This window comes from Vicugna pacos, chromosome 20 (genome assembly GCF_048564905.1).
Source record: "Vicugna pacos chromosome 20, VicPac4, whole genome shotgun sequence".
In the NCBI taxonomy this organism is placed as follows: Eukaryota; Metazoa; Chordata; class Mammalia; order Artiodactyla; family Camelidae; genus Vicugna; species Vicugna pacos.
In genome coordinates, this window is record NC_133006.1 from 32,010,175 (window position 1) to 32,037,660 (window position 27,486).

General features: G+C 39.2%; 1 protein-coding gene across 6 annotated transcripts in view; it reads right to left on the reverse strand.

Moving 5' to 3' along the window:
• Nucleotides 1–27,486, reverse strand: part of RNF144B (ring finger protein 144B) — a 130,453-nt gene that overhangs the window by 36,099 nt on the left and 66,868 nt on the right. For 3 of the 6 annotated variants that reach the window (XM_072945607.1, XM_072945608.1, XM_072945605.1), the window contains exon 2: nucleotides 15,427–15,627. In XM_072945607.1, coding sequence (XP_072801708.1) covers nucleotides 15,427–15,591 — 165 coding nt within the window. In that variant the 5' untranslated portion in view covers nucleotides 15,592–15,627. Of the gene's footprint in view, nucleotides 1–15,426; nucleotides 15,628–22,740; nucleotides 22,890–25,629; nucleotides 25,717–26,625; nucleotides 27,251–27,486 lie in introns of those variants that run through there. The other 3 variants (XM_072945604.1, XM_006198611.4, XM_031688137.2) reach the window with 3 other exon arrangements.

Sequence of the window (27,486 nt, forward strand, 5' to 3'; positions counted from 1 at the left end):
GCACCATTTGCTGAAAAACTGCTCTGTCCCCCTGAATTGCTTTGGAACCTTGATGAAAATCAACTGACAATAAACATGAGAATTTATTTCTGGACTTCCAATTTTGTTCCATTGATCTATCTCTCTATCCTTTCAATGGTATCACACAGTTTTGATTATGGTAACACTGTAGTTAGTTTGCAAGGAGTAAGAGAGTTCTCCAAATTCGTGCTTCTTTTTCAAGATTGTTTTGTCTATGTCAGGCCCATCAAATTTCCATATGAATTTTAAGATCAGCTTGTCAATTTTGGCAGAGGATAGTTGGGATTTTGATGGGAGTTGTGTTGAATTTGTAGTTGCATTTGGGGAATACTGTCATTTTAATAATATTAAGTCATAATCCATGAACATGGGATATCTTTCTATTTAGTCATCTTGAATTTCTTTCAACATGCTGTAGTTGACAGAGTATAAACTTTGTACTTCTTTTGTTAAATTTATTCCCAAGTATTTCATTCCTTTTGATATTATTATAAATGGAATTGCTGTCTTTAATGTCATTATGATATTGTTCTTTGCTAGTGGATATAAATACAATTGACTTTTGTGTTTCATATTCTGAAACCTTGCTGAACTGGCATTAGTTATTTTTAAACTCTCCAAGTGATTACAATGTGCAATCAAGTCAGACTTACCAGGTTCAATACCACCCATGCCCTCAAGTTTAATCAAGGAAGGTATGTCCATCATCAATGCCTTTACGTCATTTTGGAAAATTCAGAGGCATGACCTCTACAGGAACAAAGGACCATTTTCTAACCAACATCTTCATACAGAATGCGTGCATCAGCTAGTTCCAGAAGAAACAGTAAAGGAAGCTTAAAGGGCAAATTATAGAAGCAAAATTTAAACATACATTAGAATTTAAAGTATCTTTAAATATTTTCTCCCAAAATAGTGCTGTTACTTTTTCTGGAAAAAGGTACTAACATCCACCTTGTAAGTCTGAGAACAGTCATTCGATACAGGAGATTAAATCTGGGCCCCAATAAAAGTACCTCCTGTTCCCACCAAGCAAGAGTGATCAAATGCTTCTATCTTTATCTCAAGTGATCATGAAACAACCAAATTAAGATAACTGGTGACAGAAATGGCTCTGAAGAGAAATCCCCTGGAAATGTTGCAGTCTGTCCAGTTCTTACAATGAAGCCAATTAAATCTGCTAAACTGGAAGAACATTTCAGAGCAGGGAGCAGGCACTAGGGTCATAAGGTCTCCTTCCAACATGAGTAACTCAGTAACTCTTCAGCTGACCTTTCCGAGGCTTTCCCTTTTGTCCCGCCTGCATTGCCTTTCTTAGCAGAGGGAGGCCCCAATTCTGATACCAGTTCCAAGGAGATCCATGTGTGCCAGGTGCTATCTCATGACACAGTATACCCAGAAAAGCAACCGAAGTTTCCAAGAGAAAAAAAAATAAAAAACAAGAAGTCTTGCCAAGTTTACATCCTTCCATTTCCTCCAAGGAAACATTAGACCTCAGAATTGCCAGCCCTCAGCTGGCCCCAAGGCCTCAGCCAACAGGCCCAGGACAGGCAGTGAAGATAAGCACAGCCCAGATTAAACATCAGTAGATTCCACTGAACTCATTTATCACTTTCCTCCTCTCCTCCTGTGCCCCTAAAGAGTCCCTATTTGAACTCTCAAGCAGTCCTTCTGACTCTCTCAAAATATACATAAGGGCTCAGCAACACAGAAAGAAACAAATCCCAAATTAATAAAGGGTCAAGAAACTCCTTCTGCCAAGATGCAAGGCTATGCAAGTGATTTACATAAAATATAACCGTTCAACCAATCTAAGCAAACAACTGGAGAATGAAGTACTTACACTCTATTAGAGCATTCACAGTGAGTATTAAAACCATACAAGGGACAAAAGGCTAAATGGACAGATAGACGTGTAATGAAGCAAGTCAGAGTAAAGAGTTAATGTTGGAATCTAAGAGGTGGTGGGAACACAGATATTCATTGTTAAAATGTTTTCATCTTTGTTGTATGTTTGAAAAGTTTCATACCAAACTGTTGTATATTTTTTAAACTAAAAATCAAAAAGAAAAAGTATACCGTTCATTAAATCTCAGATTTTACTGTTCCTTAAAGCGGGAGTCATGTGTGTTATTTTATATAAAACCCCAGTATCTGTATTAGTATTTAAACCAGAGTTTGAATAAATTATAGTGAAATAAAACCTTAATAATTAAAACTAACAGGAGCCATATTGAAGAATAATTACCTAAATTTTTGAAATTTTAAAAGAATATTTACACCAGATAAATGGAAAATGAAACTAACTCACTGTCGATTCCATTTTTCTCTACAGGATATAACCTATAAAGTCGGCATGTAAAATAGCTCACATCAATGACCTGAAAGTCAGACAACAATGATGCTGTTAGTTTCCTCAAGAGGATGCTCCTTCTCTGCATGGAGTGATGGTTAGGAACTAAGTGCCATTGGTTTGGTACAGACCTAAGCCTTAAGCAAACTTCCTCTTTGATTACATTTACAAAAGAGAATTTATTAGATTTAAGACTGGTAAAGTTGGACAATGACCCATGGTAACTAAATTGAATATGAGCAATCCTGTTTTATTCAAAATTAACTCAAAATGACTTTATTCAATTATCCATAGCAATACCAGAATACCTTTCTACTTTTAAATTAGGTGGTAACAAAACTGCAACTATTCTCACCCCATAATTTTCCCACAAGACTCTCTTCTGCCAAAATGTGAACTTTCTTGACATTTCCTAAAAAGCAAGTTTCCAGAAATCAGGGAGGTTTTATGTGCTGCTTTCCTTTTTTTTTTTTTTAATTGCCGTAATTTGAACCAGTCTTCCTTTCCTTTCTCTTAGTAAATCTGTAGGTCTACATATCCCAGGTGCTATGGATGCTCTTGTTAAACTCTGACCACCACTTTCCAAATGTTTTGCATTAGCACTGTATTCCAGCAAATTACACTATCAAAGCAAAGATCATAAGTCAAAGCCATATGACCACTTGTTTCAGAAATGTGTGTTAGTGGTCACAAAAGAGACAGAAAAGGGCATACTATTCCAAAGCACATGATAATGAGCAATTCATATGTGCTTCACCCATAGCGTGAGTGCTCTGCAAATACCTTGGACCAGTGCATCAGAATCCCTGGGAGGAGGAACTGAAACATAGATCACTGGGCCCCATGCCCAGAGTTTCTGATTGAGTAAGTCTAGGGTGGGGCTCAAGAATTCATAATTCTAACAGGTTCACAGCTGCTGCTGATGCTGCTGGTTTGAGGACCACACTTTGAGAGCCATTAGCCTAGAACTAAAATATTCATTACACGAGAGGCAGGAGAAAGTAGGAGATGATGGGACCAAGAATATTTGTCAGGCCCCTATGATCACTGTGATATACGTCTTAAAATTATCACATTCAATCTTCACAGCAACACCGAGACTGGTATTATCCATCTCACACCAAGCAGTTCAGTTACTTACCCTAAGTTCCCATGACTGGGAAATATAAGAGTGGAGATTTAAACCAAGGTCTAATGGAGACACAGCCCTTCCTGGCTGCCCCATTACATCACCATGATTTCTGTGTTATGAGAAAGAAAGCATAAGAAAATACCGTAATCTTTACAACTTGAAAACACTACTTTTGTTCCTCCTGAAGGTGACTCACCCTGTAAACCATAAAGTTTTTCAAAGACTAGAGATCATTCCATATTAAAACGCTCTGGTTTTCACAAAGTACCCAGGAAAAGCAGATATTACAGCTATAAAAGGTTTTTTTCCAGTTGCAGTAAAGATCTCTGTGCCTTAGAGTACCCCATTCATTAATTACCCTCAGCACACAGGAATCACTTGGAAACTGGCAGGCTGAGGTCTTCTTGGGAACACCAGTAACTCCACAGCATGATGTACAAGGAGGCTGGAAGACCACCAGTATTTGAACTAGGAAGTCTGGGCTTGAACCCTGAATTCAGTTTCTCCATTTCAATATACACTAAGTATACTGGGAACGTCCAAGTGTGTAAATCAGACTTCTTAATCCCCCAGCCCTCGGTTTCCTCAAATAACTTGCCCAAAGTCACAGCAAACTCCTCAATCCTTTCAACCTGGGGCTATGGCCACCAGTGTGTTCCGATTACACATATACCCTGCAGTCTCTAGAGCTCCTTGAATTTTTTAAATCATTTTCTACTTACATCTTCCTTAGACTAACCTTTTATGTACATAGGAACCAGTTGTCATTTTGTATTATATAGGCCATTGTCCAGCTTTAGAAACTTTTAGGATCACAAACACCTAATATGGGCCTCATCCATTGTTCATGCTAACAAATAAAATTTAGGGAGCATGTACTATGTGCTAGGCAGTACATTATGTATTTTCACCGAGGTTGTTCTTATCTCATCCAAACTACCCTATGGTCCAGAAATTAAGAGAGTGGATATTGGGCAAGCAACTTAATTCTGCACTGGTTTCTTTATCTGTAATCTGGAGGGTAAGAGTAAATGGGGGAAAAATATATATATGTGTGTGTATGTGTGTAAAATATATATAATGTATTACATAAGAGGTACTCAAATGCTCTCGCTTGTCCTTCCTTGATTTTTTAATAGGAAAATAAAGAGAGGGTCAAAGAGGATGTGGAGAAAACAGAACCCCTCATATTGTTGATGGGAATGTAAATTGGTATAGCCACTATGGGAAACAGTTTGGAGGTTCCTCAAAACACTAAAAATAGAACTACCACATGATCAGCAATTACACTCCTGGGTCTATATCAGAAAAAAACAAGAACACTAATTCAAAAACATACATTCACCACAATGTTCATAGCAGTGTTATTTACAATTGCCAAGATATGGAAGCAACCTAAGTGTCCATCAACTAATGAATGGATAAGGAAAATGTGATGTGTGTGTATGCACATGTGCGCGCGCGCGCACACACACACACACACACACACACAATGGAAAACTACTCAGCCATAAAAAGAGAATGGAATTTTGCCATTTATACCAACATGATGGACCTGGTAGGCATGATGCTAAATGAAGTAAGTCAGAGAAAGATAAATATTGTATGATATTAATTATGAGTGGAATCTAAAAAATACAACAAACTAGTGAATATAACAAAAAAGAAGCAGACTCACAGATTTAGAGAACTAGTGGTTACCAATGGGGAGAGAGAAGTGGGGGATGTGGGGGGAGGGGAGTAGGAGGTACAAACTGTTAAGGATAAAATAAGCTACAAGGATATATTGTACAACACAGGGAATAAAACCAGTATTTTATAATAACTACAAATGGAGTATGTAGTTATTATAATTTTTAAAGTTTAAAAATTAAAAATTATGACTTTAAAAATTATGACTCACTATATTGTACACTTGAACTTATGTAATATTTTACAGCAACTACAGTTTAAAAAAAAAAAGACAGGGTCAACGAGACTGAATTAAAACCCTCCATTCCTGTGGCTAATAACTCACAAACACTTTCCAGAAGAGTCAAACCAAAAGCACCTTCTTACTGGAGGTGGGAAATAATTCAAAACCATTGAGGCTTTCGGTTAACACAGAGCTATTTATTTCCATGGAAATGGAGTGCAGAATATGTCCAGTCTGATTCCAAGAGGTTCCATGCATATCTGAAATCCACAGCATAACCAATCTTTGATTAATTTAACTGTTCAGAAAATGAATTTTCCAGTTAACTCACAACCTTTTTGGCTGCCACTTACCTAAGTTTTTAAAAATTTCTTTTCCTACTTAGTAACATCGTGTCCTTGAAAATAGTTTTCTTGTGTGTGTGAGATAACACACCTCCCACCATCGTAGGACGACTGCAATACGACTGCAATGAGCGCTACCTTTTCATTTGCTCATGTCTCCTATGTGTTACACTTTTCTCGATAAGGCCATTTTTCTAACTTGAGAGTCCTGTGAATACTAAGGTGTGAAATCAGCTAAAACTGTCCTGGGACTGGACAAGCCATTTATCTTTTAAAGATAGATTCATGAGATGAGTTTGTCTGGCTGCAGTAAACTTCCTCCTTTAAAAAAGGAAGCAAGGATTAAACAATGAGATATGTTCTTTTCACACATCAGATTAGAGAAGATGAAAAATTTGAAAATACCGAGTGTCAAAGAAGGGGCTTTTTCTACACCATTGGTGGGAATGCAAAGTACGGTCTACCATGATAAATAGAGTATATGTTGATGAGAGTGTTTTCTGAGCTCTCCCCACCCCCTTCCTTCATCCTACTCCAGTTTTGCACACTTTCAGATCATTCTCCGCCCTATGCCAAAGCCACTTTCCCTACCCCACATCCAAACAAAGCCTTCCATTGGCTCCATGATGCTCTTGAACATGACACACAAGACCCCCCCATCCATTTCTGCTTGCCTTTCCAGCCTCCTGCCCAAGCACACCTATACTTCCAACGGTACATTCCAGGGCTGTCTCTCAGCTCTCAGTGTGGTTCCTCAGTAGATCATTCTTCCTTGGTTCTGTGCCTCACACACAGCTGCCCCTCCTTCCTGCAGCATCCTTCCTATCCATAAGCCCCACCAACACTGCCATCAAGCAATCTCCTATTCACCTTCTGGTCTCAGCCCCTCAAGAGAACTTCCCTGACCTCCTCAAGCCTAGTCCAAGTGGGTTCCCATATGAACCACAGCACATTGTACTTCCTTTATCAGTGGGTCTGCTTCCCACATGAAAGCTGGACTGGTTATGCCTCATGCACATAATGAGTGCAGTGCCTGGCACACAGTAGCACCAAAAGGAAGAGCAGAATCCAAACTAAGATGGGAAGAGACTTAAAGGAAACTGCAATAAAGTACAACTTCAAAAGGTATAAATAGATCAACTTTGTTGACTCAGTAGATATTAGGACAAATTCTCTCACTGGACACCCACTTTTGCCTGCTCTCTCGTAGTGGTGTGCATGTCTAGCCAGCCTATCACATTTTGACATGTGGTTCAAAGAATTAAACTTTGGCAAGGTGCGCTTTAAAAAAAAAAAAAGACATACAAGCACAGATCACTAACGTATCATCTTTTTATAACCTTCTTTGTGAAAAAGAAATTAAATCTTGTTTCATAGTATAGAACAAACCTGCTACCCTGATACCATGTATTTTTCTAAGAGAAAGTAGAAAAGCTTGAAGTACTTGTTCAACCAGTGATCAAAGTCAAGACTGGAGTTTTTGCAAATAAAGCTTATTCCAAAAGAATTGTGTCAACCGAAGCAAAGGAGGGGGGAACAAATTTATTAATATTCCCACTGGACAGAGTGCTGTGGGTGAATTTTTAATGGGTAACCTTGTCCTCTGACAGAAAGATAACCTTCATTCGAATAATACAGGGCTAATTAGTAGAATAAAAACTAAGATTTCAATCAATTTTATTCTAGAGAACAGAACAAGTATTAACAGGTAGAATTTATATAGAAACAGGTTTCACATCAATGTAGAAAAATAAGATAGTTTAGAATTAGAATTTCCAATAAGTGAATAACCGGAATTACGGTATGCCCCAATCCTGGAGGTTTTCAAGTAAAATAATCCATCAAAAGCAGTAGAGCTACACATGCCAGCTGTATTCTGGCCACTGCACTACATGCTTTATCTAGATTATCAACCATAATCTTCTCCCTGACCTTATGAGATGATATATTATATGAAAATGAAGACTTAGACTACCCAAAGACAGTAATGGCTACCATCTACTGGTCCAAGCCACTACCATCTCTGGCCTGGATTATCATACTTACCTTCTAATTAGTTCCTTGCTTTCACCCCTGCCCCTGTAGTTCATCCTCTATGCAGCAGGCAGGGTGACTGTGATGGTTAATTTTGTGTCAACTTGACCAGGTCATGGGATGCCCAGATATTTGGTTAAACATTATTCCTAGGTGTGTCTGTAAAAGCGTTTCCAGATGAGTTAGAACAGAGATTAGATGCGAACATATCAAGCACATTCCCAGCTTAGGACTTCCACACTGCTTCCCTCTACTTAAAAAATTCTTCTCCCAGACATCTGCACAGTTCGTTTGCCACATCCTTCAGATCAATGCTTAAACACAGCCATGCCTCAGTATTCTTGGGGGATTGGTTCCAGGACCTCCAGTGGATCACAGAGTCTACGGATGCTCCCTTATATAATGTGGCATAGCACAGCTGATCCTCCGTATTCCTAGGTTCTGCATCCACAGACACAGAGGGCTGACTCTCACACTTTGTCAGTAAGACTTCCCTGACCGACAAACATTAAGTAGAAGCCTCCTCTCCCGCAGCATTCCCCATCTCCTCACCCTGCTTTGTTTTTCCTCAGGGTGCAAAGCATCATCTGATTTCAGTATTTACTTGTTAGTGTCTGTATCTTGCACTAAAATGTGACCGATCTGAAAACCAGACCTTGATCTGATGCTTCACTACTACATTTTCACCATCAGAACTGTGTATGGCACAATAAATCTTTGTTGAATAAAGGAAGCCCAACCAGATTTGAAACCTGTTCTCTTAAATGTCAAGCCATACTGGCAACTAGGAGCAGAACTTCTGTCATTAGGAGGGTAGGGGGTCTAGAAGACCTAAGATCCCTTCCAATTCTAGGACTATGAGGCCACGACACTGTCATTACGCCCCAAGAGTATGCCTCTCTTTTGCTGCTGTTTCGTCTGGCCACATTTTACCACTTTCCTTGAATAAGTAAGTGGTAAGCATTAGGCAATGGATGAGATCATAGGTCCAGGAAGCCAGCTCTTCCTTGAGTCATCTCTAATCCATTTCTCATGCTGGTACAGTTTGCTCTCATTTCTCAGATGCTATCTGACCTGCAACCGTTGTCAGTGGAAAAACATAGAATCAAAATGTGTGTTTTATACCAGTGGCTTACTGACAAAAACAAAAGTCATTGTAGTTTTATCATTAGAACTCTACACAAGTATAAGCAGCAAGCATATTCAAGTCATTCACAAATAAACAAAGACAAAGAGAAATTCACTGGCTCACTGTCAATCATCCAAGATAAAGTTAAGGGAAACCATAAGCCAATCGTGCAAGCCAGTGTATTTTAATACCAGAAACCAGTAGAGCAAGAGAGGGCTCTGAACTGGCAGAATTTACTTCTGTCTATTTAATGCTACCAGAAGACATGGGAATCCAGAGAGCTTGACATGTTTAAGCTTCAGGAAAAGCTGGCAGGTCACAGGACCAGAAGAGGGGACAGAAAACTCCTCTATAACGTTGCTGGAGTAAGGTGCCTCATTATTTCCTGCAGCTCCACAGAGTTCTCAATAGAAGATACTTAAAATTATACTGATTAAACATATCAAGCCAGTAAGTAATTACATTATATTTGTATTGGGCATCAGCAGCTCTTAAATAAATAGTAGCTTGAGACAGTCTTCCATCGGAACCTTTTACATCCATCAGAAACGTGCTCATCTTTTCACTTTCCGGCTTGTATGGGTTTTTGTTTCTCCTGTAAGTCCTACTTCTAAATCTTCAGTTGAAACATCCAGCCATTATAGCTCGTCTTCAGAGGAATCCAACAGAGAGATTTCTCACTCTTAATCCTAACTGCTAGTCAGTGGGTGTTGTGGAATAGCAGCGAGTTGAAATCATCTATATAACCACCTTTCATTAGCCTTTTATAAGGCTAATGAGGAAGCAAGTCAAGTCTTTACAGGATTTCCTTCCTCAAAAACATTTTTGAAAAACAGGATAGCACAGAGTACTGACAGGACTCGGGAGAGAAAGGAGTAATAATGTTAACTTCCTGGGGGCTTGTGACTGCGCTGGTTGCTGTACCGGGATTCTCGTTTGATGCCTTCGACAACACTCTAAGATAGGAATTAGCATCCACTACCCTCCCTCCATCCCAGGTGAGAAACTGAGGTTCGTGGAAACCAAGGGCCTTGCCTAAAGCCATACACCATTACATGGGAAAGCCTGAACACAGGCCTGGGTCTTCCTAGCTCTGTATTTGCACTTTCGATCACCATGCATATGACCCTGGAAGGGAAGGATGGAGGTGGGAATAGAAAAATGACATTCCTTTGTGCTGTACACCAGAGACCGACACAGCATTGTAAGCTGACTCTACCTCAATAAAAAATTAATAAATAAATAAACAAACAAATAAATAAATAAATGCAAGCACCTTTATCTGGCAAAAAAAAAGAAGAAGATGTAGAAGGAAAGAAAAATGACATTCCTTTCTCCTAATGCAGATATCAGTTGGAACCCAGGAAAGAACCATGGCAGCTTCTTTGCTTCATCTGAAAGTTACCAGTCCATGTGCGTGCACACGTGTATGCATTACTGTACATACTCAGAAGCGTACACACACGTTCAAGCACATAGGCTGAAAATCTTCCCAAACTGTAAATGTCTCCTGGGCCATATATGAGCTTTTCTTAAAGGTCACCCAGCAGGCCCCAAGGAAAACACGGGCTTGGTCGAAAAAGCTTTATATTTCCTCTCACTTTTTTAAACATTGGAAAATCCATTTGGCTCAGAGAAATGAATAGTAAAAGGAGTTCTAACTACTTAGAGCCAACAAAACGTAATGGAAAAAAGGCAAGAATATGGCTGGACTTTATTTTCTTCTTCCTGAGCACATCCTGTCTTTAATCTGAGTGGTAAATAGGCCATGCCCAACATACCAACTCTTTTCAGGTGAAATTATCTAGGTTATAAAAACAAGCAACAACTGTGTTTTCATTATTCCTTAATTTGTGGCTGACAGAAATAGCTTCCAAAATAAATCAAGAGGCAAATACTGCTCACAAGGGAGAAACCCACAAATTTTCCCTCTTTTGATAATTAAATTGTTGTGAATTTTTTCTTCACTTATACTGGTATGATATTATCTGAAAGAGTGTGTTGCAAAAGCCAGAAAAGGAAAATTTGAATTTTCACATTTGCATTATTTAAATCCACTGGAGAGAGGGAGGCTTTTTCTATATTATTAGTTAGTAGACTAACACCCCCGAGATACTTAACTTTCAAGTACAAGAACACATAATTTTGCAGCACCTCTCTGTAACCCCACAATACCAACTTCTTTGGCTCCATGATACACCTAAAGATTTATGTCACGCTGGTGAAAGCCACACCCATTTTTGTCCTGTACATTTAGTTTCCCTTGTTTCATACTACTTTTTTCTCTAAGTTAAATCTGAGCAAAGAGTCAAACAGAAATCATCTTCACAAACAACACAGTAAGCTTTCTTTAATAAGAAACTAGATATACTGATAGATTATTTGAAGCAACATCTGTCACATTCCTTTCTCTGGATGTCATTTAAATCAAGAATTAACTTCATGGAATAAATTAAGGCAGCATTCTTTTAAGCACTGGTTGTGGGGAAGTTAATAGGTATTGCCCTAAAAAAAGGTGGCACTGGTCAGATGGAAATCTTCATCAAAGTTAAACAAGTCGCTTTGCTTTCTTTGTAACCACAAGATTTCACAGAGTTTCTAAAGTGCAATAGAGGAGTAGAAAACATACCAGTTTCCAAGCTAATTTGACTATGGGACACTTTATTCAAAGATCATCTCTGTTTCACAGACCTAGAGGTTCATGGAACCAACTTGTTTTGGGAAGCACCTACTTCAAGGCCAGGTCTGAGCCGGCTAACATCCAAAGGTCAAGTCAGACACTCCCCATCTAACCATTTCACTGTCCCCAAGCACACAGATCACACTGTTTTCTTAGGAAAAACAGGACAAGGATAGAAAGTATAAAAAGCTCTACTAAACTGATGAAAATATACAAGTTTAGCACCACATCTAGCAGAAGAACCATTACACTGGAACATTCCCCTAATAAGGGAGGGAAGGGGGAACTATCTTAGCAAAACCATTTTAACTATATGGTATATGCAAGAAGTCATTCCCAGCCAGTAACTGCAAGACATCAGCCAATCATATTTAAAACTGGAAATTAGGATTTAATAAAGAATAGTGCATTATGAATTTGATTTTTAAATATCTTAGAAGAAAAATTTGATTGAAAGCTTCTGCTCTTTAATATTCCATATATCACACAGATTTGATACTGCATATGCTAAAAGAAAATAAAATTAACATTGAAAATTAAACTTCACTTCTAATGCTATCTTGATGTCATTAAAGTACTAACATTAATAAAAGTAAATGCAGCAGAAAAATTGGATATTAGTAGTATATGGTATATTTTAAAATGTCACAGATTTCTTTTCAGCCTTGAAAACAGAAACACTTTTGATATCTTTAATTGAATGCAAATCAAAACCTAGGGAGATTAGACACATTTTTAAATAATTTTTTTAAAAGAAGAAATAAGAGCTCTAACAAGAAAAGTTAGAATAGTATTTCAGGTGAGGCTGATATCAATTGCAAATGTATAGACGCTAATGTAATCAAACACATACAGCTTACTTATTTTGGCAGATCACAGGAAATGGGGTATTTGGGAAGCCAGGGGAAAGTTACAGTTTATAGCTATGGAAAGTTCCCAAGTGGTAGGGAAACCAAAACTACCCAGGCATTTCACCTTCTGCTTTTGAGTACTCCCCAACTATGAGGAAGTATGAATCCAGATGACAGAATAATCTGATTGTACTAACTCCTCCCCTCAAACTGCTGAAGGAGACATGAGAAACAGCTGCATTTTTAGTTGGGCACTGAGACTGCTGAAACAATAATTGGCAGTGTCGACTCCTTAACACAGCCTTTGCTGAAGTGTGTACTTTTTACCCAACGCTGCCACACAAATTTGAATTCTGCACCTTGAGATCTCATTGCAAAAAGTGAATTGCATATCCTGCTTTTGAACGTCAGTAACCCTCAGCCAAAAATTTCCATCCTGGCTTTATCCAAGTGCTGCTTCTGACTCATTTGTTTCAAGGATTAGCAAGGGTCCGAAACCAACATGAGAAAGTTGGAGAAAGTAATTCGGAAGCACAGCACCAACATGAGAAAGTTGGAGAAAGTAATTCGGAAGCACAGCACTCAGAAAGAAAGCAAGACCAAAGGAAACTGAAGCCAACCCCGTGATGACAAGGCCATTTCCTCACTTCCTGTAAAGTAACACAGGCCGACAAGATGCGGAAGAACCAGCACAAACATCACTTGGTGAAGCCTCCTCCTGTCCACCGGACCATCACAACATCCTCGTCCCACACTTCTAACCTCCTGCTCTACTTTTTCTAAGTCCCTATTACCCACTACTATGTAATTTATCTATTTATTATGCTTATTGTTTATCATGTTAACCCCTTTGATAGAATATAAGTCCCTAAGAGCAAGAATCTGCTGTTTTTTTAATGTCTATTTATATTTTTAAATTTTGTTGGGGGGTGGGTAATTAGGTTTTATTTAATTTTTAATGGAGGTGCTGGGGATTGAACCCAGGATCTCGTGCATGCTAGGCATGCACTCTACCACTGAGCTATACCCACCCTGCTCTGCTGGGTTCTGTTTCTTTAACTGATAAATCCCAGTGCCTAGAACAATTCCTGGGACACAGATGCTGCTCACCAGGTATCTGCTGAATGAATGAATAAAGGATACTATTCTTTGCCATCTTTGGATCCCATGGTTCAAAACATTAAAGGATTTTAGTTGCTTTCCTTTTTACCTAAAAATTATTCCAAAGCTTCTCCATGCCCTAATCCTCGATCGGAAAAGTTAAGAAAATTAATATAACTAGTTTGAAAATGTGTCGTGCCAATTAAATTACCATAGGAAAAAGAGATGGAGTAAAATTTATGTCACCTTAATTTATCTGTTTTTTTTTAAGTATGCTTAGTAAAATGCCTTTTTTATAAATGATTCTAGTATTTCCTTAATGATCCCTTTCTCCTTACTCCCCCGATTTAAGCACTAATCATTGTAACTAAACTGTTCAATTTCCTTCACAAGTCAGAGTATTAAACCCACATTTGTCTGGTGATTATTGTACTTCTTATATAATAAGTATTAACAGTCTGCCCATACAAGGCCTACCAAAGGAAAGATCAATGGTGAATATTATAATTTAGGCACCAGGCTCTCCCTTCTACCATGCTGAGATGCCCAGCACTCTTCCTGGCTGACTCTTAATCCATCCTTAGTTTAAAAGTATAGTTGATTCAAACACATACAGGAGGAGAGAGGTAGGTATCCTAAACAGAAGAAAGAACATCTATTTCTGGGCCAATGAATACAGGCCCAGAGGAGCTGTATCTTACTATTTTTTCATTTTTTCCATGAAAAATTCATAAAATTTGTCATTTGAAATTTCCCAATTGGGGCTGTAAACAAAAATGTGTCGAGGCCAGATGTGGCCCACGGGCATCAGTGTGAAATCTCTTGTTTAAAGCCTCAGCTCAGAAAGCACTGCCACCAGGAAGCTCGGTCCAAAGTGGGGGAGACACCCCTGGGGTACGCTATGTCTGGCCATCCCTGGTTTCACCAGACTCTTGTATAGTTCCTTCAATGTGTCCATCTTCCTTGTGGGAAGCATCTTATTCATCTTTATATTCCTAACATTCAGCAGTGTCTAGCACACAGCAGGAGCTCGAAAAATGTTTGAATAAATGAAAATCTGGACAAGACCACCTGGGTTCACACTTCAGTAGTCCCTTTCAACCCATCAGCCTGCTTCCCATCTTTACACTTTAATCAACCAACCTTCAGGAAAACACACGATCAAGGTCATGCGCATTGGTACCAAGTGTCAAACTAAAAGAGACAAGCCCATCCCTGGAGATCTATAGGGTTCTCTTTATTATAAGGAAGAAGCAGCATTCAGCATGCTTTGAAAATACAGGAGAAAAAAATAAATATGACAAAGTAAAACAGTTGTATACCATGTGCTTTGTAGGAGATGAGCAAGTATATGAAAGAAAATTCAGTAAATTGCTACCTGATTCTCCATCATTCAAAACACTTTTTGCAGGGGGAGGGTATAGCTCAGTGGTAGAGTGCATGCCTAGCATACACAAGGTCCTGGGTTCAATCTCCAGTACCTCCTCCAGAAATAAAGAAATAAATAAACCTAATTACCTACCCCCCAAAAAAATACTTCTTGCAGATGGCAGTTAACTAAGGCATGTTAAAAATGTCTCTATTTTGTTCCTTAGCTAGAACTTAAGAACAGAAAGATACTGCTTATCCAACCAATAATTAAATTTCACACACATGTTAGTTACACTTTGCCTAAAACCCAGTAAGTATCAGATTTACCATTCAAAATAGTATTTAGAATCAGATCCAAACGTGGCATCATTCTCCAAAGCAGGATCATATGGTAGCACACTCTGGCTTCTCAAGTCAGGCATAGAAATGTACCCTGTACTTGTACAGTCCTTCCCTTTGTACTGTCTCATGATGAAAGCATCAAGGAAAACTTACAGCTGTGCAAAAGATGCACCGGCATTCCTGGAGTGTGGTCATCTTGTCCAGAGACTGTTCACACAGGCAGAGTTTGCAAGTGACGAGAGGGGTGAGAGCCAGGTCTCCTGGCGCTGTGTTTTCGGCGGTCATGGTGAGACAGTGGAGTCTACCAACCGAGCCCATCAGCCTGTCTTCAGCCTTCTTCAGTCTCCTTAGTCCCTAAAGAAAGGCCCAAAGCAGAAAATATAATATTCATTGATTCATCTATAATTTAACCAACATATCTGGGCGCCAGAAGAGCAAATCTTCACCCTCAATGATCTCTAAATGTACGGCAAATGCGTTTCTGAGGACCATGGGTGAGAGAGCTTGCCACCATGGCAAGGTATTCCTGCAGTCCTGAAATGTAAGGTGGCCTTGCTGTCCTGACTCATATGAGGTAAACTATGGGAATTAAAAGACCACTATGAACAAACACACCATTTAGGAATCTCATTGCTACGGTCCATTCAACAGATTCAAAAAAATATTTTAAAATAGAATGTCACTCAAAAAGTTAAACAAAGAAGTACCTTATGATCCAGCAACTCCGCTTTTGGATATACACCCAAAAGAACTGAAAACAGGGACTCAAACAGACACTCACACAACAATGTTCACAGCAGCATTATTCTCAACAGCCAAAAGGTGGAAACAATCCAAATGCCTATTAATGGATGAATGGATCAACAACATGTGATATAAACATACAGTGGAATATTATTCAGCCTTAAAAAGGAATGAAATTCTGACACACGCTACAAGACGGATGAACCTTGAAGACATTATGCTAAAGGAAGTAAGCCAGACACAAAAGGATAAATATTACATGAGTCCATTTATATGAGGTACCTAGAGCAGTCAAATTCCTAGAGACAGAAAGTAGAAAGGTGGTTACCAAGAGCTGGAAGAGGGGAAAACAGAGAGTTACTATTTAATGAGCACAGAGTTTCTGTTTAAAATGATGAAAAACTTCTGGAAATAGTATGATGGTTGCACAACATTATGAATGCACTTAATGCTACTGAACTATACACTTAAAATGGTTGACATGATCAACTTTATGTATATTGTACCCCAATAAAAAAAATTTTCAATAGGGTGTTGGTGTTAATATGTGTTCCTTCACATGCATTATTTCATTTAATCTTTTGCAACCACAATGATTATTTCCTTTGCTTTATAGATGGACTGAGGTCCTGAGAAGTTAAGTAATTTGTCAACGTTCTCAAAGCTTACATATGGCAGAGCAAAACTCAAACCTCCATCCTCTGTGGCCAAGTCCACGTCCTGGTCCATTGCACCAGAACTGCATCACAAGTGGATATTATGTAGAGGGATGGAGCAGGGAGAGAGAGATGTAGGAAGAGAAAGGGAGAGAGGGGAAAGAAAGAGACACGAAGTCTATGACTACAGCTATCATAAGATCGCAGAAAATGTGCAAAAATAAAATTCATCCCTACACATAGCACGACAATAGGAAAGGATATTTCTACACTGAAAAATCAAAAGTATAACTGAAGTCCTTCCACTAGACTGTTCTTACTCAGGATATCTTTAAAAGAGGTAAAATAATTGTGAAAATAATTTTCCTACATAATCATAGTTTTCATCACGTTGAGAAATTTCATGTTCTGATTAAATAAAAGCAAAATCCTAAAGTTTTTACTATTTTAAAAGAGTATGGCCAATTCTAACAAATTCGGCTGTAGAAGTAATTGTACCCTCTCTCCCTCCAAGAATCAGAGTCTCTGCCTTCCAATTTTCAGGAAAAAGAAATTATTTCTCACATTCAGTTTCTGTTATATAGAGCCCCAAAGTGGCTTCAGTCTTAACATATAGGTACAAAAGTCCTAAAACAAGGGAGGGAAAAACAAATTGGCTTAGATAGAAACAAAAAAACTATGAAAAACTAACTGCACAAACTTTCTTACTGTCGTATCAGAGTCAACAGTTACTAACTCTAGTAACCTGAAGTATTTAAGGTTTATGGCCTACTCCTTTAGTAGTAGTACAAGACTTCATTAAAAATGATTTAAATAGGAAGTTAACCAATGATTGGCTTCCAATATGACAGATATTTCTCGGGAAAGATCCAATAGGGTTAAAGACACAGTGTTTTTATTTGATTAACTATTCATGATCTGTCACCCAGAAAGCAAATTAAAATCAAATCAACCTGCACATCAAATTCAGGATTTTGAAGTTAAAAAAAAATCTCTCTTTGGGATCAATTAGGGGTAAAAGTGAATGATTTTACTGCTTCCTTGTTCCTAGTTTATGCTCACACAACTGTCACCTGTTTTCTTCTCCAAGACTCTCCTGTTCAAAACACACATCATCTTATCAATGATGTCTTTTCATCTTCTTCTCACCTCCATTTTCCAAATATTGCTCATATATCATATTCTGAACTACTTTCCCCCTCAAAAAGAGAAATTCCAAGTTAAACAACAAGAAGAAATGTCGCCAGTAAGTGCTTCCTGAGTAGCGAAGATGGGAAATGACACAGGCCAGAAACATCCCACAGCACAAATGTCAATTACACCAACAGCCCATTCAGAGGAAGCTGCTGAGAACAGATAAATCCTGCTGTTCCAACCCAGAAAGAGAGCTAGGTGTCCTTCAAGAAAGTCATTTATAGAAGAAGGCATTTAATGGGCCAATGAACTCGAAAAATGAAGACATAATTGGATATCTCTTAGAAGGTTATCTCTTCGAAATAGTCTTCTTTTGAAGGCAGGACTAGAAGTCGTGTGAATCAAGGCCGTCTGAAACATAATCTTGTCTTGTGCCATATACATAAGTTTTTACTCCTTAGTTTGTGAGTTACGTGACTTTGGCTATGAAATCAAAGTTGTAAAAACATGAAAATATCCGTCACCTCCAAAAGTTTCCTCCTGTCTCCTTTATTTATCATTATTTTGTGTGCATATCTGTGTGTATGTGTGTTAAGAGCACTTAACATAAGATCTACCCCTGGCAAATTTTTAAGTACGTGATACAGTACTTTTAGCTACAGGCATTATATATTTCCATAGATGTTTACTTATATCCCAACCAATCAAGTTATATACATGAAATATATACAGTTTTTGTCTGTCAATCATACCTCAATAATGTGGCTTAAAATTTATATATATATATATGAATTTAAAATATACATTACATATAAATATTGTTACAACATAAAAACTTTTTTACAGAGCAGAGTTCTGTTTTCTTTAAAAAAAAAAAAATTCCAAGCATTCCAATCAAGGCAGTACTTGCAACTAAGACGGAGGAAAGAAGTTAACATATTTCATCTCTTTGAGATGTGAACAATCCAAAGTAATTCTTCACAAAGAAGTGATTTATTTTCCTGTATAGAATAACATTAGCTCCCCAATGTGACGGCTTTCAAATGCTTTTAAGGCAATGGAATTTTATAAAAACAAAATCGTAAGTATACCACCACTGGACGAAAGAGAGCAGGTAGACTAGTGCTGGTGGCAGCAATACTGAGAGACCCAGACTGGGTCCCCTTGACCTTTCCCTCAGCACCTCCCAGGCACCATCACAGAAGCTGACGGCTTCACCACACATGGTTTGAAAACCAGCCAGGCAAAATCAATAATGAATGTTTTCAAAATGAATGACCCATAACAAGCACTTCAGCGAAAAGAATATCAAACAAGAAACCTTTTCACCATTGATTCAATAGAAATTGAGCTCTTCAACCAATAATTAGGAGAACCCTGAAGTCCTCTACATGAATTTTCCCCACACTTGAGATATCTGTGAACGGCTCCAAGGTGTCCTAGTGCTTCTTCATTTATGTCTCATTAAGATTCACTGGTCTCCACAACATGAAACCCAATAGTAGAACTCACCCCCACACCCAAACTACTAAACGGCATGAAACACAGAGGGGGATGGCCAGAGGGATGTGGACCACACGCTCGCAGCTCCTCCTGACTTTCCTGGGACCACATCTTCAGAGGTACACTAACAAGACATACACACACTCCCCTCCAGGTTTCGAGAAGAGTCTCCTTCCAGAAAGCCGGTAATTCATTCTTACCAGCTGGCTCAACTTGTTTTGCCTCATACTTCACATTTTACCTAAAATAAGAAAGTGACTAGAATGTTCCACCACCCTCCTGGTTAAAACAGGGACAATTATAATCACTTTTACAGTCATTACAAATGTGACTGCGCCTCTTATTAGGTGTCCAGAACCCACAGAGAAAAGGATTTTGGTGGAGAATGTAAGAGTCTTGTTGGAAAGAAGAAAAACCTGGCAAGCTGACTTCAGGGATGAATGTTCTAAAGTTGATGGCAGGGTGGAGGGTGGAGTGGTGAGACTACTTGCTTAACTGTAGGGAACCACAGAGCAGGACAGATTGACTGGGGCATGCAGGGAAGGAAACCTCTCTAATAAAACATCTGATTTTGCCCTAAGTTACCAGGAAAAGGGAATCAGGAGTTCTGCCTACTCTCTGAGTGTCTCTTGCCCTACAAAGTGTTCATTATATGAGAAGCAATGACCTTCTGATAGGGAAGAACGGGAAAGTCACTTTTTCCCTCACATGTTTCCACTAGAACTGCCAAAGAAAGGAATACTTCAGACGCTGTGCAGGAAGCTCAGGATGTATAAGGAATTTTCATATTCTCCTGGCGGCCTGAAAAAGCAATCCTCTCCAAAAATGCCGTGGGTGAGAGAGCCAACGTTCAAAGTATTGCTAACTAATGCAGTTCATGTCCACATCACGAACCAAAATCATAGCTGTTATTCCACCGCACAAAGAGGTAACGTGACTGGGGAGGATAATGTCTTACGAGGATACTTACCTAGTTATTTAGGGACTTTTACACCATCTGCCAAAACTTTAAAACTGAGCTAAATTGGTAAAGCATGATTAAAGAGACTAAGAGAAATAGAAAGCTAACAAAGTGAGGCAGCTGATGTTACTGACATAACAGGACATTAATGTATGTAAAAATCCAGTTGATCTGTGCTGAGGGGTCTTACGCCCAGCTCGTGCTATGAAAAGTCTAAGAATTACCCAAGAACAAAGGACCAAACAGAAGAGGAGACACATGAAGATTCTCAAAGTGCGTACATGCCCATCCAAGACACTGAGTCATCCCTGTGAAGTAGCTGGAATAAAAGATACGAAAAGATACCTGAGCACCGGACTGTGAGAGGGAGCCAACAAAGGGAAGGTAGGTGGGGGTGTGGGAGTAGACAGGGCTCAAGTGCTGCCTTGTATAATAAAGAGAGAGTCTCAGGAAGCCAGTTCTTCAGCAGAGCAGAGAGAAACAGGAATCCAAAGGTCCCATCTCTGCCTTGTTAGGAAGGCCCTCTCAGTATCAACTAAGAATGACATGTCAGGCAACCAGCTCAACACAATCTGAAAATTAGCATTGTGTTGACCTTGGCATTTCCACTCAATACAATGATTTGTTTCACTGCTGGTTCACGGTCTTAACACAAAAGCCATTAGTGACTCAAATGGTACTGACTGAATCTAATAAAGTGCTGACCATCCTCAGCCATTAGCCATTTGCTGAAGTCCTACCCTAAATACTTTCTGGAATGGAAGGTAGACCAGTTGGCTGGTAGAGTAGCAAGGGCAATGGTGATCAGTGGTCAGTGAGGCAGGGATGTAGGGTTGACCTCCACACCGGCCAGTGTTGTGGTCATAATCTCTTCTTACATCTCTGACCCACTCTCTGGCCATTCAGAGACCAAATGAACCAGTGCACATCTAGTAATATCACAAAAACAGTTCTAATATGTGCCTTGAGAGAGCATGAACAAATGGGAACACAGGCAACCTGACTAGTAATCACAGAAATGCAATTACTCAAGTATAGTTTATATCCCATTTAATTGTTTTTAAAAGGAATAATGCTCAAGGCCAACGAGTACATACATGGCATTACACATGAATACGTCATCATTATTTGGAGACAATAAAATAGATTAGAAAATATTCTGCAGTATGGTCGTCCCTAGGTATCCGAGGGGAATTGATTCCAGGAACCCCCTGGCAGACCAAATTTTGGCAGATACCAAAGTCCTTAAATCCCTTATATAAAATGGCCTGGTACAGTCGGCCCTCTGTATCCACGGATTCCGCATCCACAGACTCAACCAACGGCAACGCAGGACCCACGGGTACAAAGGATGCGCCGCATAAACAAACCCAAGGAGTACTTAATTCTTAGAGGTGACGGAAGTAAATATTCATCTACTCGGGCTTTGTGAAGTGGTAGCATTGTTGCAAAACATTGTTTATACTGTGCCTCACAGGACAGGAAAGGGAACTTCTGCGCTTTGCCCCCACCACTTCACCGCTTCAGAGGAAATCAAGAATTGAAAAAATACTTCAGCCTCTAATTCTTTAGTTTTAACAGCTTCATCTCAACAGGTTCCAGGATGGCGATAAGATCATAACTTTGTATCTTGGAGACTTGGTTTCTTCTAAAAATGGAACTGATATGCAAATATATCCCTATTCATTTTTTTTTTTTTTGTGTGGGTGACAAGGACAGACACTCCCTTAGGAGCGGAATCTTAAATACTAGTAAGAACTGTTTTCTAGGCAGTCTCTTTGCTGTTTGAAATTACGTAATGAATAAAGTCCATTATTTTAATAAGATCTAATTTTTTCTAGCTTTATTCAGATATAATTGATGCATAACACTGTGTAAGTCTAAAGTATACAACGTAATGATTTAATCTATTTTGTGAAATGATTACAGTAATAAGGCTAGTTAACACCGCCATCATCTCATACAATTACCATTTTTTAAGGTGAGAATAATCAAATCTAATTTTTATATTTTTTCCTACAAAATATTTAGGAGAAATAGATGGAGAGAGATATGAGACTATGACCGACAAAGTACATGACATTGTGATAAGCTAACCCGAAACCCTACAGAATACAGGGCATCTGGGAAGCGAAGTTTTAACATTCACAAAATGCCTATGCTTTTTCTAAAAAGCACATTTCTTATTTCTTGTTTTCTTTTCATGTTCTCATTGCCACTACAAGGTAAGGCCCAAGAGGAAGAAATCCATCCCCAGCTTTTCTAACAATAAAAATTTATCAAAGAAGGTAGGAGTGAATCTGAGAAGAACAGCTCAATGATATTTCTGGCATTGTAATTTTACCTTCATCATCATCGGTCCCCCTTCAACACCACCACTGTGCCCTGCCCACCTCTTTTTAAATCAGTGGTTCCCTTGCCTCCCACAATTATTCTTACAGCCCTGCTGAGTAATTTTCTTCAGCCTACCTGGCATAACAACAAAGCTCAATAGCAGGAAGGAATGCCACTTGAAGGCAGGTCAGACAATGATGTCATTAGCAGATCAAGGAGAAGTGTTCTTTCAGAAAGACCCACAGAGCAAGAGATGGGCCGATTTCCTGGGTCATGACATTACCCTGAAACGACAATCACTAGGGCATGAATATCTAAATCAAAATGTCTTCTCCAAATGAATAAAATCATGTATAAATATCACCCTTTCCTGTGAAAGTTAAAAGTTTTACATAGACATTTTAGTTAGAAACAAATTTAAAACCACTTTGGGGAAAGAATTCCTCCATCCCACACTAAGCAAGGTACAGGGTGTGTATTTTTGTACATCTCTGCCAAATCAGTTTCTTAAGGAAGGAAATGCAGGAAAATGCAAAATGCAGGAAATAAGGTCAACCCACAGAGCACTGAATGCCACATGTGTTAGGTGCTGTGGATGCAAAAGGCAATTAAACATAGTCCTCACTCAACAAAGAGTAAACTAGTTGAGGAGGTTGTCAACGGACAGTTTTAATCTTACACAGGACAACTTTGAGTTTATAGCTTCAGCCACAAGTCCAGCAAAGAGACAAATGAGATAGTCTTGTTCTACCTTCCCAAGAAAGACAAAAACCAGTTGACTTAAAGTCCGAGACTCAAATTCATGACTGCAGAGGGACTAGAAACCGATGAGACACAGCTTTCAAAGCATGGTCTTTAACAGGTACCACAAGCCATATGATCAGAAGTATCTCCAGGTATGAATAAGTGTATTTCACTTAGATTGTTGTGTTTTCAATTCAAGGAAGGGATCCAATCACAGTTGAGAAGTCTCTTGTGCCATGTTGCAAAAGCACTGATCACTTTTACTCTTTTTAATGTATGATTTTCCATTTTTAAATAACTACTACAGTACGACATACTGAGTTTAGAAGTACTCATTATCAAGTAAATAGCAAATGTTAATAAAAATAAAACCTTAGTACAAGACCTCTCACATATGCCTAAAGGTGAAAAAAATTTTTAAATTAAAATAATTAAATAAATTAACTTAGGTGCTCTTACGCCTCTTCAAATCATTTAACGCCCAGGTGACATCAGTGGAACATTACCAAAAAAACAAAAACATAATTGAGGTGACAAACATCAAAGTATTTTTCATTATCAGGTCAAACAACATGAATTAAAAGTTACCATTCTAGTCTAAAATCACTTCTAAGCTTACTCGAATTCCTTCAGGACAGAAGCCACATCTTATTCATCTGTATATCCTCAGGACCTAGTCACTAGATACCACAGTGGATAACTTCTCTAATGTACATGGAGGAGAAAAAACATTCAGGGCCTGATTCTCATCCATATTCACTTCCAGCAATTCAAAAGCTGAAAATATTGATAATTTGCTGTTGCTAAGGCACTTCAATAAATTAAGGCAGACATCCCCGGAAAAAAGTCTCAGTACTCAGGCTACAGATATCTACTCCCCAAAGCTCCAATTGGCCCAATTCCCATCTCCAAAATAATCAGTTGCACAAAGTAGGTTTAGTTCCAAAACTGTGTGGACTTTGTTCCTCCACCAGCACCTGGGTTCAGCATGATTCCTGACCTCTACCTCAAACCAGAGATTTCAAACACTAAGAACCTCACTTAACAAGAAAGTAATGTCATAAGTCAAAGCCAGGGGAAACTGAGAAGCTAGGGCTAGCAGAAACAGTACAGAGAAATGATTCTGATGCCCTTAAAAATGTTCCTAAACATCTAAAATACTAAAACAACTTTTTTTAAAGGAAAATTTAAATAAACTTTCTCAGATTAAAAGTGTTCGTATTATTGAAGCAAAAGATGGTTTCCAGAAAGCTAAATGGCCTTACTATCTAGTTAAAATGAGCTTTTTTCTTTCTGATAGAGCATACTTTTCTCTCTGTTGTAGGATTTGGCTCTGAAAACCTGGCTCATAACCTGGGAGATCCAAAAACTAATTATTATGTTTAAAAAAAGACATGTCTTAAACTGACCTAGTTTGGAAGCCTGGATGCCTTTAAATTGCCAATGAACGGAAACCATTCATGAGAATGGGCCTTTTGAATGCTGAGAATGTTCTTCGGGGCTCGGCACAAAGATATTTGGCATAGATGACTGTAAATATTTGTAAAACTCTGAGTAAATGGACAGTGTTTGACCACACTCAAACCTCACTTCCAGCACAGTACTGCAGAAGCAAGTTATCTAGGGTGATTGGTTTTTTTTTGGGGGGGGGGAGGTGAGTTTTTTTTCTTTTTGTTTTAAATAAAAAGCCAAGCAATATGATTCTGCTGTTCGACATCTTCTTAACATTTCCTCTACCATGAATTTCTTTATTCAAGACAGTTCCAAGTAGTCAGAGGCTACTTTTGAAATCATTTGTTTTTTCTTTCCCACTTTATTAACTTCATGCCCACCACAAAGAATAAAATCCCAGTCACAGGTGTGCAAAAGGCAGGAGTTTCTGAAAATGTGGGCGTGGATTTCCTAATACAGTTATCTCCACGTGGCCTTGTGGCTCTACTATAGATATCTTTCTTTTTCTCTCCCTCTCTCGTCCACTAGGTAGCTTCAGAAATACTTAAGGGAATATGAAAACAAATATATGTATATATATGCATGACTGGGACATTATGCTGTACACCAGAAATTGACATATTATAACTGACCATACATCAACTAAAAAAAAAAGAAGAAGAATGAAACCTTGGTTAAAAAAAAAGGGAAGAAAGAAAGACTGACAGACAGACTTAAGGGACTGCTATCCATGGAAAGGACTTCGGTTGAGAAGGCTGGACAGAGTAAGGAGACAAGGGATCAAAAGAGGAATAAGATGTGAAAGGGACTGGAGACTAAAAGACTCACCTTAGTGAAAGCTGCAGCAGCCAGATACTTTAATTAGCCAGCAACTCAATGAAGACTGGCTGGATTCCTTCTGCCTCTTACCCACACCCTAAAAACTGAGTCATCTCAAAGTTCATTTCTTTTGCTTCTGGGCCCTAGACACCCCCAACTGGCTGCTTCAGATATGTTAGATACATTGTTCTTTCATTCATACCTGGCAATGTTCAAATAAACATCCAGAAATACCAAATTAGAAGAACACTGCTAGTCCTACTGAAATCCCAGCTAATAATATAAGATACTTGCAGCAGAAAGAAATAAGAAAGTAAGACTATAGTGCAAGCATGAAGGCAGAAAACATTTTCCCAGAAAGGGGAATTAATTTCTGAGAAATCCAAACATGAGAAGTATATGCATCAGGAATAGATTTACAGCAGAATCCCTGAAACTAATAAGAAAAACAAAAGATACCCTGGAAGGAGTAAGCTAAAGATACCTCTTCTCTGCTGATACAGAAATCAGTTTCATTTTAACTTAAACTAGAGAATAGCAGTATAGGATCAAAGTTTCACAGTTTCATCAGCAATTACACAACAAAATAATCAGCGTAATACATGGCCAAGATCTCACGGATAATATAACATCTTATCCATATCTCTATATGTCGCTATTGCTCCAAATAACAGAAGGTAAACAGCTGAGATTATGCCAACTCTGGTCTCCGCTGAAGACATTGGGAGGTTTGTCCTAATCCTGAAATTTACAATATACACCGTTTTGCTAGAAATTAAGCTAGTTTCTTTTTACCTTTACAAAGACATCTATTTTTAAAAGTTAACAGGTGTTTTAGGCATTCAGAATGAATTCAGTTCCATATGGATTAAGCACTGGAGGTAGAAAATAAAGCTAAAAACCACGGTATCAGAGTGAGTCTCCCGTCCCTTTTTTTCTTTTCTTAGCCCCACACCACTGCTGTCTCGCAATGCCTGCAGCGTTTAAAAAGCTTGCTAAACCTACCTGGCAGGAGAGCTACGTTCCACCCGGCCGCCGGGCTTCTCAGCAGCCTGCCTCGCGCGCACCGTCCGCCAGGGCTGCTCGCACCCCCGGGAGGAGGAGCTGTTCCATTCTCTCCCCCTTCCTCCGTGCTCTGCGGCTGACAGCTTTGCACTCTGCAGGACAGCAACAGGGTTCGGGCTCCCAGACCTATGGGGCCGGAGGAGGAGGAGGAGTACCTATAATCGCCTCCTGCCTTGGGACGCAGCTGCGATGCCCGGGAACCTTGCAGAGCGTGGGGCGCCGCACGCCAGCAGCCGCTCGTTTATTTATACAGGAAGCTCAGGCGCGGCACTTCCTACTTCCCATCTGGGTCGCACTTCAGCTGCAGGTGATGGTCTTAACCCTGTCTGAGCCCGGCTGCCAGCGCAGTCCAGCCCTCCTGCACTCGCTCCACGTCTCAGGACCTCTCTCTTGTCCTTCTGGGACGGCTGCCGCAGAAATCCGGAGCGGGGTGGCCAGCAGCAGCCCCTAGTGTCCTTCATCCTGCCTAGCCCGGGACACTTCACCTACCGGCCTTCAGAGCTTGCTGCTTCTCTGCGCGTGTCCTCCTAGGACACCTGGCTCCCTCCTTCACAGCTCTTTAAACCTCTTGCTTCTACTTCTAACAATCCAGACCTGCCTTCCCACCTTGCTAGGAAACTGTTCTTGTAAAAACACTTCCCATGCACACCTCATCCAGAACACCTTGTACCGGATTTGTCCTTTTGCGTCTAATGATAAAATTAGAACGCAGGCGAATCAAATCAGGACTGGCTTAGCTTACTTCACACCTTTATGAAACAATGATTTTGCTTGAAGTGCTTTGTCAACAAGTTATGCGGG